Source organism: Calidris pugnax, unplaced genomic scaffold (assembly GCF_001431845.1).
Source record: "Calidris pugnax isolate Ruff unplaced genomic scaffold, ASM143184v1 scaffold70, whole genome shotgun sequence".
NCBI classification, from domain to species: domain Eukaryota; kingdom Metazoa; phylum Chordata; class Aves; order Charadriiformes; family Scolopacidae; genus Calidris; species Calidris pugnax.
Window position 1 is genome coordinate 17,028,335 of NW_015090862.1, and position 16,623 is coordinate 17,044,957.

The 16,623-nt window shown below is 38.4% G+C and overlaps 1 protein-coding gene across 2 annotated transcripts in view; it reads left to right on the plus strand.

Moving 5' to 3' along the window:
* Nucleotides 1-8,154: 8,154 nt before the first annotated feature.
* LRRC28 (leucine rich repeat containing 28) overlaps nucleotides 8,155-16,623 on the plus strand; it is a 59,659-nt gene continuing 51,190 nt past the window's right edge. For both annotated transcript variants that reach the window (XR_001412341.1, XM_014944581.1), the window contains exons 1-3: nucleotides 8,155-8,280; nucleotides 11,217-11,445; nucleotides 16,057-16,097. Coding sequence is in view for 1 of the 2 variants with exons in the window: in XM_014944581.1 (XP_014800067.1) it covers nucleotides 11,278-11,445; nucleotides 16,057-16,097 (209 nt within the window). In the remaining variant the exon portion in view is untranslated. The remainder of the gene's footprint in view (nucleotides 8,281-11,216; nucleotides 11,446-16,056; nucleotides 16,098-16,623) is intronic.

Below are 16,623 nucleotides of genomic sequence, written 5' to 3' on the forward strand. Positions count from 1 at the left end.
ACTAAAAAACTCTTTTTAGACTTTTTCACCACACATTTGATACTGATAATAGAAACACACACACAGAACCAGTATGTGCTCTAAAATATTTATGTTCATGAATGTATTGGTAAACTCAGATCCTTATTTAGTTTCTTTTTTTTCTCCAATGAAATATAATGAAAAATTGAAACATGATACTCTTGCAACAAAACAACAAATAGGTAGGTCAAAGCATATTTTAAATTAGTTTTCTTTCCTATTGTTATAAGAGTTCCTCAGTAATTCACTGAGGAGACAGTGGATTACTGATCCACCCATTCAAGGCAGAGTAAAATGCGACGGAAACAAAAGTCCACCTATGAAAATTCCTTCTCAGTTTCACAAAAGGACTGCAGCATTGGAACACTGACAGGTATGTGTTCTCCAGCAGCCAAATTTTCTAAGTGTTTTGTTTGTGGTTGTCTGACTGGCTTCTATTTCATGAAAGAAACAAATATTAAGTTAAGGATTATAATAAAGTTGCAGCTGTGCTTCTTTGGTGATCTGTATTGGTAGGGCTATCTCTAATTTGTAGCTCTATGGATTGCCATTATAAAGGTCCAGTCACTCACTAGAGAATAGCTGTCCTAAGTATATCAATATGTATTTAAGAAACTTGAACTCATTGAGCATGACTTCAGTGCTAAAAGCACTAGGTCACTAAAAGGGTTTAATAGGCCCAATTACTTCACTGTCCCAGAATTATGGGTTATTAATCCCTGGAAGAGAGTAGGAGGTACATGACTCTTCTTCCTATGCCATTGGTAAAAACTGAAAATGAGTTTCAGTGTGACGGTCTAGTTGTAGTCAGTTGAAATTATTCTGAGTCTCCATTTGTGATTTTGAATGAAGGCTAAATTAGCTCCTTTTGTCAGACAGAACACGTTAACCTGCTACAGACATATGGTCTGGAATAGTTTCCTGGGAGCAGAGCTGGTGCCAGACACAATGCCATATTGTCCGTAACACTCCTTACACCAAGGAAAGTGGGAGCTGGTAGCTAGTATTATGCAATGATTTTATAATGTGGAAAGGTCTTTTACAGTGTTATATTGCAAGTGTGACAAAACCAAGAAGAAGGTAAGAAAAAGTATTATGTACTCAAAAATACATATGCTAAGCAGTCACTACTGCAATTAATTTACCACTACCTAAGAGCCTCCTCAAGCCCAATTATGACTTGACTTCTGGTACCAGTTTTAGCTCAAATTTTGACTATTAGACTTCTCAGTAACAAAGTGCTCTGGAATTCACATGAAAAATTTCTGAAAGGAAACACAGAGCATAAAAAAACCCAAGTATTTTTGACTTCTCTGGTTTGCTCTTGAAAACACTCTACACTGAGCATCTCCCCAACACATGGAACATCCAGGCATACATTTAAGCTATTCCTAGTGTGTTCAATAAAAAGAAAGGTCAGACCCCAGCTGTAACCAGAGGGATGGTTTACATGAAAAGGAAAAACTCTCCGCAAGCTCTCTAAAAGCAAATCTCCCCACTGGTCTCAGGAATAGAAGATTTCTCTATCTGACTTCACTATAACAGGTTCCACAATATGCTTGCATAAATCAAAGAGCTGTGCATATACCACACTTCCCCTCTTCACTATTTATATTCACTTGGAATGAAAAATAGCTTACCACCTGCCTCATTTCTATCACAATGTAACAGGCCACAGAGTTAACACCCTTCTGATATGAATGGCAGAATAAAATTACAAAAACGGTCACTCTTACACAACCAAGACATCTGGCACCTCACTTGGAACTCTCCTATTTCCTTAAGAAACACAAGCATCTCATAAATATGTTATTTCAGGTATGTGTATTATGTGTAACTAAAACCCAGGTGCAGCACACTTCCATTTCAAGCTCACACGTAGTAAAATTATGGAACTGTGTAGATAAGAATATAAGGATTTAATAGTTTATCAAAGTTTTAGGAACAATGGAGCTTTACTGACCATATGGAGCCTCTCTATAAAACATGACTTTATTTTGGCACACATAAGAGCATGGGACTTCTCCCTCAGAAAAATAAATGGCTAAGAAAGGAGAAAGAAAATTACATTAGGCAACAATAGTCATACTAGATAAAAGAATTGGAATAAGTTTGGTATCTGGAAGTTATTATTATAATTATAATCAGAATAAGCTTTAAATCCCTCTTTTCAGATGAATGAATAACAACTTTTGGTCTAATTAGATCCAACGAATCATTATAAATACTCAGGAATCTTTTGACAATTATTGCAAACGCAGCAAATCTGTGGGTTGAACTGAAGGGAAGTGCACTGAAGATGAAAAGAAATCAGATCTTGGGCCAGGCAGAAAGACAAAGGAAAAAACAAACATGCAGCCTCAATGACAGCAGAGGGCGGTAGTAAAAAATAATATTATTGAGGTCATATAAAAATAGACCAAAGAACATTTCATGCCATTTGCTGCCTGAAACTAATAAACATCCATGTGCTGCCTCAATTTGCTATTTAAGTTTCACTACTTTTCTGGTTTCAAATGAAGCAAAACTGGAGATAATATTCTAAGTGCCTTTAATTGAACCAAATCGGTCAAGTTTAAGGAGTTTCATAAAGAGAATTCCAAAAGAAGAACAAAATGTTATTCATTAATGCATTTGTGACATACAGCAATGTTGATAAATTGAAAAATAATACTTGGTTAATTAAAATTAATTTGAAAGCCTTGATTATCTTATAAACAAGAGGTAACACAAAGTATCTCCATATCAGCTACATGCACCTTTAGCAGTCGTTACAGAAGGACTAACAATTAAATAAGCCATGGAGAGCTGGCTGATTTTGTTACCTTTGTGGTGATCCCATATTGAGATTACCCGATAGAGCAGAGGCAGAAATGTTGATTCTGCCTATTGTTATACTTGCTTAGCAGGTTAACAGAGGAATTTGGTTTCTGGGGCAGTCAGTGAAGCATTGGTTTTTTTCCAATCGAGATTAATTAGATCAGTGAGAATTTAGAATGAGCAGAGACTTAACTCTGTGTTAGGGTTGTTCCATTCAAACTGCAGTTTGTCTGAATTATTAGTACTTTCCATTACTTGTTAGGAAATCTATTCCACAACATTATCAATGGGATTACCAGGAAATTTTCCTCAAAAAATAAGTTCAGCCCAAATTAGCAATGGACTGTTTTAAAAGCTTCTATTTTGACAAATGCTGATTTGAACTGTACCAGGCAGTACAATTAACTTCCTTTCAAATTAGCTTTTTCATTAGCATTACTGTGCCATTGAAAAAGTAGTCAATTAAAGTTTAACAAATACAATAAGAAATAAACTGAAAAGAAATAGACTTAAGCCGAAGATGGATGATGTCTAAATGTTAAATACTAGCAGGCTGGCCCTTGGCATGCAGGAGCTCCATCTGCCTTCCAGTTTTTGGTACTGCTGCAGAAGCCAGAGTTTTAAGTAAAAGGTTTATGGAATCGAAGTGAGCAGTACTGTGATGAGTCACTGTAACTTTATTCCACTCAAATAAGACAGCTTTGTCCCTACACAAAATTACTAACTAGAAATTCGGAAAGACCTCCTAAGAAGAGCCAAGACTTTCTGAGGAATGGATTCTTTTTCCAGCAGTAAAAACAGAACATTTTAGTGAGTTTGTTTCTTCCTGATATTAAAGACAAATCAACAAATGTATGTGTAATGCAAAAAAACATCCTATGGAAAGAACAGAACCTAAACTCTTGAAATTTATAACAATTGAGATCTTCTATCATTGGGTATATGAAAGCTGTATATACTGAAAAAGTAGTAAATAATTACAAGGATAAGCAGAATGAATACATTTGAAATTCTAGAAGAAAGAATGCAAACTGAAAAAATTCAATTCTTAGTAGTGACAAACAATCACATCATAACATACAGTGTCTTTTCAGTAAAGTAGGAAAGTGTGCTTCTTAAATTCTCAGTTTGCAGAATCTGGTGATGACACAGGGCCCTTGGTTCTTGTTAGAAGAAAAACCTAAGTCAATAGTTCTTATAGATGAGGGAGAAAGCCACCCTCAGTGTCTGCAAGAGCAGACAAATGAAATTGTGTACTCAACTGCATGGGAACTTTCAAAATTCTAGGCAAGGTTATATTTTCTAGGTATAAGCAGAAGACAAAAGGACAGCACAAACCATTGAGCCCCCATTCTGGAATTCTGCCATGTAAGGGAGAGCTCTGCCATTTTCCTAGACCATTTCAAACATCCCAGGCATGTTTTAAGCAGATTCTTCTCCTGTCTGACCATGGAAAAGAGGTTCACTGGCTGTGAAACCTGTCAGATGTACCAGACGATCCACTGGATTACTACTGCTTTCCATGCTTGTATATGTCATATGTTAACACTCTAGTACATGCCAACTCTTCAGCAACTAGAACCTAAAGAAAGCTGAAGCTGCATCTGTTGATCACTGGATTGATTTGCTGATTCCTTGTGCCTAGAAGAGTCCTCCAGCCCACAGGACCTCCCTGTACCAGATATAACTGCATAAGTTTAAGTTTGGCATTTAGTGCTGGATTTTTGCTTCACTAAAATTCTCAGAATACAGTGTAGTTCAGAAAGGCCCATATTGTACTGCTACTTAACATACTAAAGAGCAAAGGTTAAAAATTATCCAACCTTAAAGGAGAAACGCTCTTTTCTTGTCATGCATCAGTCACACTAAAGTTTCTGGCTGCTAAAAACTGACCTTTAATTGCTCAGTGAATATTTGGATCACAATCCAAACTTACAAAGTCTAATTTAATGCACATGATTCAATATAAGTGGTATCCGCAGTACTGGGTGGAAAAGACTCATCCAGGATTATTTGGGAGAACCTCAGAGTGTTCAGAACTCAAATTCAAAAGCTCAGTAAGACATTTGGAATGTCCTAGTTCTGTGAAATTAGGAGCTAGGAATCTTGACACAAAAATCTCAATAACAATAATTTCTTCATTTCATTTGGCAGAACAAAAGACAATGGTTGCATAAAGCTTTACTATACAAAGATATTTCCAATTGCATCTTCCCGAAGTTGTTGGTCTCAAATCATTACCTTGTGTAATAAATCTGATAATGTATCATCATCTCTTTTTATGCACACTACATTCATCTGGCTTGCATAGGTTTGGCTCAAATGAGGCATCACCAGTGAAGCTGTGTCCATTTGCTCCAGTTACTGGATTTGTTCCAGTAAACCAACTGATGAAGGTGGGTCAAGACACTGGCAACTGCAAACTACTTAAATAGATCTACTTCTTCAAACTTGCACTTCAAAACAACTTTTATTAGTTCCTCTATGTAGGCACAGAAAAGATCAGTCATCCTTCTGAGCAAGATGTAAATTTCAAGCCTCTCTGTTCCTTGCTCTCACAAGCACAAAATTAAGAATTAGATTAGGGTAAAGAAACAGCAAAAATCTACTCAGCAAAGGGCGTCTCACTCGTTAGATGGGAATGACTTGGCAACCATGAGGCAAGCACTCTCTGTAACGGAAGATCAGATTCCAATGTCCCCTGCTCTGCTCATTTTTAGCCCTGTGACTACACAGGCAAGACTGTACACCTGTGCTGTGCAGCATCACAGCTTCAGAGATCAGCTTTCACATCCCAGAGCGCAGCACTTTTTAGAAGCACTGCACAGAATTTGATGACACAAGCCTGGGAGATCATGACGGCATTGGTCAAGGGAAAAAAACAAAACAATCAGACAGAATGAATGAGTGTGACGATTGCAGGCTACGTAAGACAATAAAGAGAGAATTCCGAGTGTTTCGGGAAGGAAGATGCAAGATAAAGTGATATGTGAACACTCAAATCATATTGGAAATTCTTGTGGATATCATAAAGCTATGAGGTAACTGGCACTTCCTTCTATATAGCTGGTATGAATGTGATGCAGCTCTGGAACAAGCAAGAAAAATGTAATACAGTTGAGGTGGGTGAGGATATTTGTTTGTCCCGCAAAGAACAGCTCATCTGATTCTACAGATTTTTCTACCAATTAAAAAAAGAATCTGGAGGGAATCATATACAGTACTCTATTACCAGTTGGGAGGAGATATTTTAAATTCTGCTAGTAAGAACCCTCTAACTCTGAAAACAAGAGAGAGATTAAAAATAGACTTTCAAATCCTCAGTTTTAAAAATCCCCGCTGAAATATTGACACCCCCAGTACGTTCTATATTATTAACACCTCCAATAGCTTCAGCGATCCTAAACTGCTTCTACAATTTATGCTAAATCCATGTGTACAGTATGTTTTATAACCACTGAAGGCACACTCTGAGAGCTGAATTTGTTTTGTGACCAAAGACATTTTAGCACTGCTCTGATCTCTGTAGCCCCTTTGGTGGTGTGAGCCGAAAACAGACAAAATTTTTCTCTCAAAAATACCATAGTGCAATAATCTTATCTCCTTCCTGTTAACCATTTAAAAAAAAAATCCCCAACCGAAAAACCAAAACCATTACAACTTATGTGTAAAGAAACACATTAAGCATCCTGGCTTTATTAAGAGCAGGTCTCCCAAGAAAAATATTTTATCCTTCCTATCTGTACTTTATTGAAAGAAGGCAGGAACACAGTTTCTGTCTTCATCAATGACTTAATATCCCAGAGAACATTTGGTTTGGCACATCATTGAATTCCCTCTGAGGAATGTGATGCTAACTGTGCTCATATTCAGCTTCCATTGTGGTCTGAAGTATGCTTAACTTCTAATTTCTTAGATAATAACAATATGGGACCAAAGTGACATTAAGAAGTGTGAGGTAGTTGCTGTTTTTAACCGTAGTGGTAGACAAGCAGGCCACTTCCTGGAATTTAACATCCAGCTGAGAAAAACAGACAAGTACTATCAACCACAGTAAGACAGAATGTATGCAGTATGATACGAATAATATGGAGGATGTTGAATTTTGAAGGGTAAATTATTTCATCTCAAATTATTTCAACAAAATCCAACCTATTTATCTGAAAAAACAACTCCAAAAAAACTGCAAATTGCAAGTAAGACTGAGCAAGTGTAATTGTCAAAATCAATTATTGCCTTTCAAGTGTAGGAAAATGACAAATGAGCAATTAAGGGTAGCTATTCTTTATTTCGAACTGAAAAAGAGAGAAATGAGTCTGCAAGAAAAAATCTGAAGCTTTTTCTGCAGGTTGCTTTGCTTCAGATGAAAGTTCTGTGATTATATAGGAGAGAAGAAATGCTTTCTGCGATGTATTAATCTTTGACATTGAACTTCTCGGTTCCCCTGCAGACTGGCTATATGAATCTTGTTAAGACAAGTTTATGTTAATTAGCCCGTGGGAACTAGAAAGAGGATTTCTCCGTCTGGGATTCTTTTTTTAGCCAGCTGGTAGGGCTAATCTTCAGCAGAGAAGAACTTTTAATACCCAGTAATGTTAAATATTCTGAGTATGCGGGAATTTGCTGTCATTAAAGGATTTATGTATTGCATCATTGCAACATGTGTGAATACACATGGATTTAAAATCAAAATCAGGTGAACAGCATGAAGATAAATTAAGCTTCCATGATTCCCTTACCCGTTTCAACAGGTCAAACATCATGGGTAAAAATGGTCATGATGAACAGGTTGGGGGCGTAGGCAGGATTGCCTAAGGGTCTCCAGCCTGCTGTTAATAAACAAATAAAAGATAGTGTTAGTTACACCTATCTTTGGCTGGGAAGATGCTCCCTGGGCACCACAACTTTTACCTGCCAATGACATTCTGCTTCAACAACTGTCAAATAGGGATAACTTTGCTCAGCTCACACCAAGAACTGTGTAAACACTAAGGAAGGCAAGTTGAATCTACACGTTGCCTCAGAGAGACCCACTGGGAAGGACAAACCCTTCTGTCCCCAACGCCACCCAAATCTTCACACCCGTCCCTCGGCCACAGCAGGGGGCGGGCAAGGCGCTGAGGTGGGGCGCCCTCCCATTGGCTGATAGAGGCGCGGGCACAAGGCAAGGAGAGGGCGGGAAACCTGTGATTGGATGTTGAGCGCCGAGCTGCCTTGTGACTGGGTGAGAGGCGGTGAGGGGGCGGTGCCGTGGAGGGAGGCGAGGCAGGGGCGGTGCCGCGGCCGGGCAGCCTCTCGCGAGAGTCGTGTGGCGGCCGAGGTCTCGCGCGGCTGCGGCCCGCCCCGCCTCCCCCGGGCTGGTTGGGCCGCCGGTGGCGCCCGGCGGAGCCGATCGGAGGCGATCGCGGCCGGTCGCCGCTCCCCGCTGCAGTGGCGCCGGTGAGTGACTCGTCCCCCGGCGGGCGGGGAGCGGGACAGGGTCTGGAGGGGTGTGTGAGGTGCCTCCCCCGCTCTGCACCTCTCCGTGACGGGCTGTGAGTCTCCACCGGCCCCCTTTCAGCCGCGGGGGCGGCCTCCCGCCGCCGCCGCCTCAGCCCTCACAGGCCTGCGCCTCTGGCGGCTCCTCCCCGCCTCGGCACCCGCAGAGCCGGGACGGGCCGGTTCCCACGCACCCACCCGTGACAGACCGGCCTCCCTCAGTTCCCTGGGCCCCAGGAGCAGCGGGCGGGCCTGCTCCGTGCAGCCCCACCTCCTCCTCCTCTCCTGCCCTGCGGCTCCGACTTTTCTCCCGTCTCCGTGCGCTCTTCCCACCTCCCGCCCCAGACAGTCCCAACTCGGCCTGAGGGTCTCCTGGTGTCAGCTCTTCGCACGCCTTCGCTTGGCCTCACCTCCCTGCCCTGTACTCGGGGAGGTTTATTTCTCTCTTCTCCATCCTCCGTGAAACGGCGGCTTTCTCCCCTGAATGACCTGACACCCCACAGGGCCGTCATCACTGTGTATTATCTGCTCTTACCCTCCCTTTTTACCTTCCTTAAAGACCCGATTGTGTCTCTTCCTTTTTGGTAGTGATGTGCCTCATCTCTGGGGAAAGATTGCTTAGAGCTAAAAAGTTTGGCTGGTAGTGGAAGGGAGTAGGAGGGTTTTTCCTTTGAAGTAAGAGCCAAAATAGAGTATGTTATGACTGGACTTTGCATCTGTGGGCTTGTGTGTGTATTCATGTGTGCCATGGCTAAATGTCGTCCAGTCAATATATGGAGTCACAACTCTGAGTAGAAGTTCGCAATTGTAGAACATCTAAAAGGCATCTCTGGACAAATTGGAGGGCGGCTGGATAGTTATGTATGTGGTTTGTGACTTCACAGCTTGTTATTTAAAAAAAATAAATCAGTGGAAAGATGAATTGTAGCAGTAAATGCACAAATACTCTCACCCTATGCACATTAAAAATTCTAATGCTTTTCCTTGAATTATTTTAAAGCTAATAACAGATGTAGAGTTGGAATTGTAGCGCCTTAATTTCCTTTATCTGCTGAAATAAGGGAGCCGAGGGCTAGCAGTGTGTGTACCCTGTCTCCTTAATCACAGATGCGGAGTTGGAATTGCAGCCTTAATTTCCTTTATCTGCTGAAATAAGGGAGCCGAGGGCCAGCAGTGTGTGTACCCTGTCTCCTTAAGATAGCTAACAAAGCAACTGTTAGAGCTGTGGTTCTTCTCATAAAAATACTGTTTAACAAAGGTAGATGGATAGTTTCTAATCTTACTTAGGATTCTCAACAGGGTAATCATTTGCTTGCAGAATTGACCTTAGCATGGCTTCAGCTGGGGATAACTCCAGCCTAGAATAGGTGTGTAGGATATTGCACCCAAGTTGTGATTAATTGTGCATGGGACTCTAAGAAAGTAAATGCAGTATTCTTCCAGAAGGACCTAGGTCACTGATAAAAGCTGTTTATCTGCAAGTCAAGGGAATTATTGAAACTGATCAAGTAGCTTGATTTATATGTATGGTGCAGTTGTCAGTCTTCAGCTGGGTATGGAGCTTTGTTTATAACAACTGGTGTATAATCAGTTAGGATTCTTGATTGTAACTCAGGACCTTCAGTTCCATTATCTGTTATGATTAGAAATCACCTTCACTAAAGGAATGAACTAAAATGTTGTTGTTGGAAAGCAGTTATGATTCCTTGCCTTTCGTTAACGGAAATCAATTCATACACACAAGTCTGTAGCAAACTGGTAACTTTAAAGTAATAAATAGGCTGGATTTATTATGTTCTCTTGACTTCTGTGAAAGTTGGAAAGATGTAGCATTGCTGTTATGTAAATCTAGGCAATGTAGTAATGACTAGAGTTTTGGTAATACATGAAAAACAAGCTAAATAAAGTCTGGTTTCAGATCCGAGTTAATTTTTAATTTGCCTTCATAGCTTTGTTTTCTGGTTTTGAAATTGTCAGTTAAAGCTAGACATTTAGTTCTTTCTGGTTTTATTTTTAGTAAAGAGAGCTGAAAATCTGCTGTCACATTTAGCTCTGTAAATTCTCTTGCTGTAACTTTCAGATTTCTAATATATTGGGTTATTATTTTAAAATGGCCTTACTGGCTGTCCATCCCAACTGATGAATTCTGGTAGTTTTGTATGGGAAAGCTTAACAAACTTTCATTACCTTTTGTCATTCTGGCTTAAAAGCTACGTAAAGGTGTTTTAGTCATCTGAGAATAAGAAGTCCTGTAATAAATCATGTGGTTTTCTTATCTGTGAATTCTTATTTTAGCACACTTCACAGAATAGATGTAGGACATCGGTAATGGTTAGTAGAGAGAGGTGTTGTTTTTTTTTTTACTTGTGGTGGCAACTTTGACTAAATTATCTAAAAGTCCATCAAAAATGGATGGAAAAAACCCATTATGTATACATTAAGATCTTCCTATTGCTGGTCTGATAACATGCTAAAACTTTCTCCAGAAGATAGTGAAAGACTTGATTCTAGTGTATCTTATGGGGTGGACGTTCTGGGTACTTTATTTATATATTAACTGGAACAAGTGTGTTTTGATAAAATACCAGATAATATGTAATAACTAACTCTTTTCGTCCATCAAAAATGGATGGAAAAAAACCCACATTATGTATACATTAAGATCTTCCTATCGCTGGTCTGATAACATGCTAAAACTTTCTCCAGAAGATAGTGAAAGACTTGATTCTAGTGTATCTTATGGGGTGGACGTTCTGGGTACTTTATTTATATATTAACTGGAACAAGTGTGTTTTGATAAAATACCAGATAATATGTAATAACTAACTCTTTTCACAAAAGAATGCATGGCATACACCTTGATAATGTCTCTTTTTTTTTCTCTTTTTATCTCCTAGAAATGGGTCTGCTTTCAGAAGATGCAATGCACTAGATGTGGTGCTTGGAACAGGATTAGTCATGGCATCAGAACTATGTAAAACAATCTCTGAGGCAAAGCTGGAAAAGCACAAGAACTTGTTCTTAAATTACCGAAATCTCCATCATTTTCCTTTGGAGTTACTGAAAGATGAGGGGCTGCAGTACTTGGAGAGACTTTATATGAAAAGAAATTCCCTGACCACATTGGTACGACAACCTCTTTATTGTAATGTTTACTGTCTGTATGTTTAGGGATTCTGATTTTTGGCACAGAAAAAACAAGATAATTTTTAAAAAAACCCAACTTCACAGCAAATCTGATCCTGAATGATGTCATCCTATGTTAAATATGAGTGTTTGGTTGTATTATGTTTGAACTTGCATAGGTAATGTAGAGAATAATAAATGAAAGTTTATAACATTTTATGGTTACCCTTTTGAAGCTCTGTGGAGATCTGCTGGGGGTTCTCTTGTGAGGTTTGTTGTTTTGGGCTGTTTTTTTTTAACTGCTATAAATTTTGCTCACATCAGTGGTCAGGCCTTTGTACTGTCAGGTGCTACTATGCAGTGTAGTCTACATTCCTTCATTAGGCTAAACAACTTTTACCTTGCTGTGTGCCTTATTTTAAAGGCATCATTGATCCCAGGGTCTAATTCAAAGCTTGCTGCTAAGGTATCTGCGGGCTGCTGTTGATAGGAGGAAGACATGGTTGATTTCAAGGTTGTGGGATTTTCTGTTGTGGTTTCTTCTTGTTTTGTTGTTTTTCCCTGAACTGAACAAATTCTCACAGTGAATGAATGTTATGACCGAAGAATTCAGTGTGGGATAGTTAAATAACTGTGTGAGCTGATAAGACTCTATAGAGTCAAAACTTGCTACTGTCAATAGGCTCAAGTCTCCAAGTAATTAAGTTTGGTTTTCTGTTGTTGTTGTTGTTTTTTTCTTAGGCTCTTCTATGGTATTATAACAAAATAATAGCCAGGGCAGAGGAGCTGGAGGGCCTGACTACTTACAAGTCACCAAAGTGATATATTTTTCAGTAGTTCCTGGAAAAACTCCAGTACTCCAGTGTAAGGAATAGTGTTTAAAGCTCTGACAATGGAAGTCACAAAAATGATATATTTTTCAGTGCTTCCTAGAAAAACTCCAGTACTCCAGAGTAAGGAATAGTGTTTAAAGCTCTGACAATGATACATTATAAGTTGTCAATAGAGGTTTCACTTCCTGGGCCAAAAGCTGAAAGGATTTTGAAGATTTTATGCCTTTTCTTCATTTTGAATGAGTCATTTAAGTGACTTAGGTTTGTATGGGCTGTAGAGAATTATTTTGTTACTTTCTGGTTTTAGGTGAGTCCTTCACTTAATATTTAATGGGAGGATAGGATTCATGGTTACAAATTAAAGTTGCTTTAAAAATTACCATAAGACTGTAAACAGTTCTGCTTTGACACTGTGAAATTCAGTGATTATTTAGTGGTGTAAGGAAGGTTCATGAAGTTTGTAGTGCTCAAAAGATGAAAAAATATTAAGGAGAATTTTGCATATCACTTTCCTGCATGTATCTGTTAGAGCCCAGTTTTATTTTTTCTCAAACAATTTTAAAACAGAAACCAAAACAAAGTCTCAGAAATTAGTTTGGTTCCGTTTTCCTCTCAATATCTGTCAATACTACCAGCCAATAGATGTCTAAGATGGCATAAGAGTATTTACCCATGGTTACTGTCAACAGAAGATGTATCAAATGAGGAAGGCAGTCTTGCCCAATACAGTTTTGTATTGAAATTGAGGCCTGGGATAAAGGAACTGATACAATACTTAAAACGTGGATCATACCTAGGCAAAATGACATGCAAACTAGGTGAAGTAGAGCATCAATATTCAAAATGATCAGGATAATTTGCTCGTAATATGATTTGGTGGAATCTTATTCAAGTGTATAGCGCTATAGCCAGGAACTAGGCAAACAAAACTGGGACTCATTCACTGAGCATCTGTTCTGCAGAATAGATGTTGGAAGTTGTAGTGGACCAAAATAGATCAAGTCAGCAGCGGGTTACAAAAAAAGGCAGATGTTTTTTTTTTTTTTGGAACGTAGAAAGTTTCACAATCTCCGTTAAAAGCAGAAGGAAATAATTATTGGTTACTGTTAAAGCATAAGCTGGAGCAAAGATTGAGTGGAGTTTCATACTTAAGAACAACCTAGGTAAATTGGAAAGAAGCTAGAGAGCAGCAACAAGGGATTTTTAGGGAACATGCCCAGTGAGAGAAGGTTGAGAGGTTTATGTTAATTCCTCTTGCAAAAAGAGAAGACAGGAAAAAAGGAGTAGAGGAGAACTGGGGGAGAGCAGAAATCATCAGTATTTTTACAAAGTAGTATTTTCATAATGAATTTTTTTTAATGTCTACTGCTAGTAGGACAAGTAATACTCTCTATTTCCGTAAAGAAGTAGTAAGTTAGTGATATCACAGGGGTGGGGGATCTCATCTGAGAACAGTTGAAAACAGATAGGTTATTGAAGGAAGATAACTCTTTCAGCCTTGTGCTCCTTTGATTCTATGGAAGGTGATGAGCATTAGCTCATCAATAAATACTCTAAATTACATATGGATTATTAGCAATCATCAAAACTATATCTGCTCCGTATTTCTTTAAAGTTAGATGGTACTTTTGTCCCACTTCCTTCAGAGTTCTGAAAAATGTTGACTAAGTCTTTTGTTCTTTGCTCTTCTAAAATGACTTTAGTCCTTGACAGATGGCTCCTATGAAAATGTCTGGAATAGTTATGCTGACAGAATTTACATATACTTTGCCTAAGAATAATTTCATTTTTGTCTTCATTGGCAAGATGAAAATGATAGAGGGCCATGACATAATGAATGGATCAAGAAGCTGTATAGCACACCTCTGCCCCAGCATCAAGTCTTTCAACTTCGTGTTTAATATTTGACTGATAACATTACCCTTCCAGTAATCCTATTTCTTCCTCTATTAAGAGGAAGTAAACATTTGGCTGGATGGCACTGTCAGAATCATGATCTAGCTGTATCTAAGAACAATTTTTCTTAATTTACTCACTCAGAATATGCAGTGTTGTCCTGAATATGCAATATCGTGTTCAGACAGATCAGTAGGTTTGCTTTTCGAAAAATGTCCAGTGGGTGTGAGGGCAAGGCAAGCTTCACTAAACTGGTGGCACAACTGATGATTCATTTATCATCATTGTTTGTTGTCGTGTCACTAATAGAGACCAGAGTTAGTTTTACTGCTCAACTGATGGATCATGAATGGTTTTTTTAAACTTAATTTCATTGTAGGATGTTGTATTGAACAACTTTGACTCAGACCCATTATTATAGTGGTACTTGAGAAGATAAGCAGAATTTCTATTACAGACTTAGTAAACTGTAAAGCTATTTCTGTCCCCAGTTTGACTCTTGTTACAATATGAAGCGGTTAAAGCAAGAATAAAAAGTATCACCTTCATGTATAATGTGAAAATAGTTTGTGATTTAGGTTAGTATCCTTATTCTATGTAGGATGACAGTGAATTTGTTCACATTCCCTTTTAATTTTTTTAATTAAAGCTTGATTTTTTTTGTTCTTGAGCATATTGCAGCCTTTGCATGTTTTCCCAGCTTAAGCTTTTCTCTTTGACCAAATAATATTCTGTGCCGAGAAGACAGATGTGCTGTAGCAAACCTTCCAGTAGGTGGCAACAATTGATTAGTTATAGCCTGTTTTTTGGGTCTTGCTCTAATGGATTAATTTATTGAACTATCATTTGCCGTTCCATAGTCCGTTTGCTGCTGCATGCAAGCTATTTATTGTACTCAGATCTAGGATGTGACATGTTTGCTACGTGAGAATATTATGACATTACTTTTTTGGGCTAGCGTATCCCTTCATAATAAATTTATGAACACAAAGTTAAGTATTTTAGATAGTAATATACCTTAAATTTACATGACAGTGAAAATTGCTAGGGTTTTTTTAGCAGGAAATTGACCGTGTGATCCAGCTGCTTTTAAAATTAATTTGTTTCTGCATGTACGTGTATTGTAAAAACTTTTTTCAATAAAACATATCTAAGTTTAAAGTAGATTTCTTAAGCAATAAAGCTGTCTTAACCTTGAATAATTTTGAGTTACCAACATGTCATCTCAAACTTGTGAAGCTGATTTTGTGATACATGTTCATGGTTATAAATGCCATCAAGAAACAGAATTGCAGCTAAGGATCAGTTAGCAGTTAGAAAATTATATGCATGTTAATATGTAAATATGTAAATCTAGTTTGATGGATTCAGCACTTCTTGCTTGCTGGTAATTGATTAAGCTACACAAAATTTGTAGGTCATTTCCCAGTTGAGCAGCATTATGAAATAAAATACATTATGGTTAGACATCTTGTATAGTTCTTGTGCTGCTCTAAGTCTGAAGGGCTGCAGCTTCTTAGCAGTCTCTTGGCTTCAACTAACTCAATTATTTGAATATATTTTCAAAAGTGAGGTTTCAGTAATCCATCTTTTCAGCCTCAGAAGTCTGACTACCATTTGGTTGAGGACATGTTAATGTCACTTCTAGGCTGTAGTTCTGTTTCAGTAGTGAATTACTCACCCTTGATATATCCCAGATTGCACTGATGGATAACGTGCAGGGATGTGGAGAGAGGGTATTTTATACAAGCTCCTTGTTGCCGTTATTTCTGTGACTAGCTGCTGACATGCTTTAGTATGGTTATTAAAATGAGTTGGGTACACAATATGTGTGTGTCTGTTTTTTATTTTGAAACCTAAAAAATCTCTAACTCTTTTTCAGCCAGAAAACCTTGCACAGAAGCTTCCAAACCTCGTGGAATTGTGAGTTTGTGTAGGAGTTCTAATATATTTTTATTATGCTGATCCATCTTATGTTAAAATAATTCTAGAATGTATTGCTTGTGCATAACCTACCTCTTAAGTGTGAAAGGTTTTCATGGAGGTCAAGAAAGGGTTATTTTTCCTTGGGGTTTGGGTTTTTTTTTTGTTTATTTAAAGGTGTTATATCCCGATATATTCAGTCCCATGTTAATATTTTTTTATAATTTCTTGTTTATTTTATAACAAGAAGTATTACACAAATGTCTACACTGTTAAGGAAAAAAATACTTACCCCCCAACTCCCTTGTAGACTGTTGTTACCCTGATAAAGCACTGGAACCTCCAAATAAAATGGTCAGAGGATTGTGACAGAGTAACAGGTTCCTCCCTCCAGCCCATCCCTAGTTATTTGTTTTCAGCTCAGCTGCCAGGGGTATTATGATCTCAGTCTTGTTGATCGTAGTAATAAGTTTTTTTGGAACCATGTCACAGATTGTCAAATGGGAGCAGGATTGAGCAAGTAGGG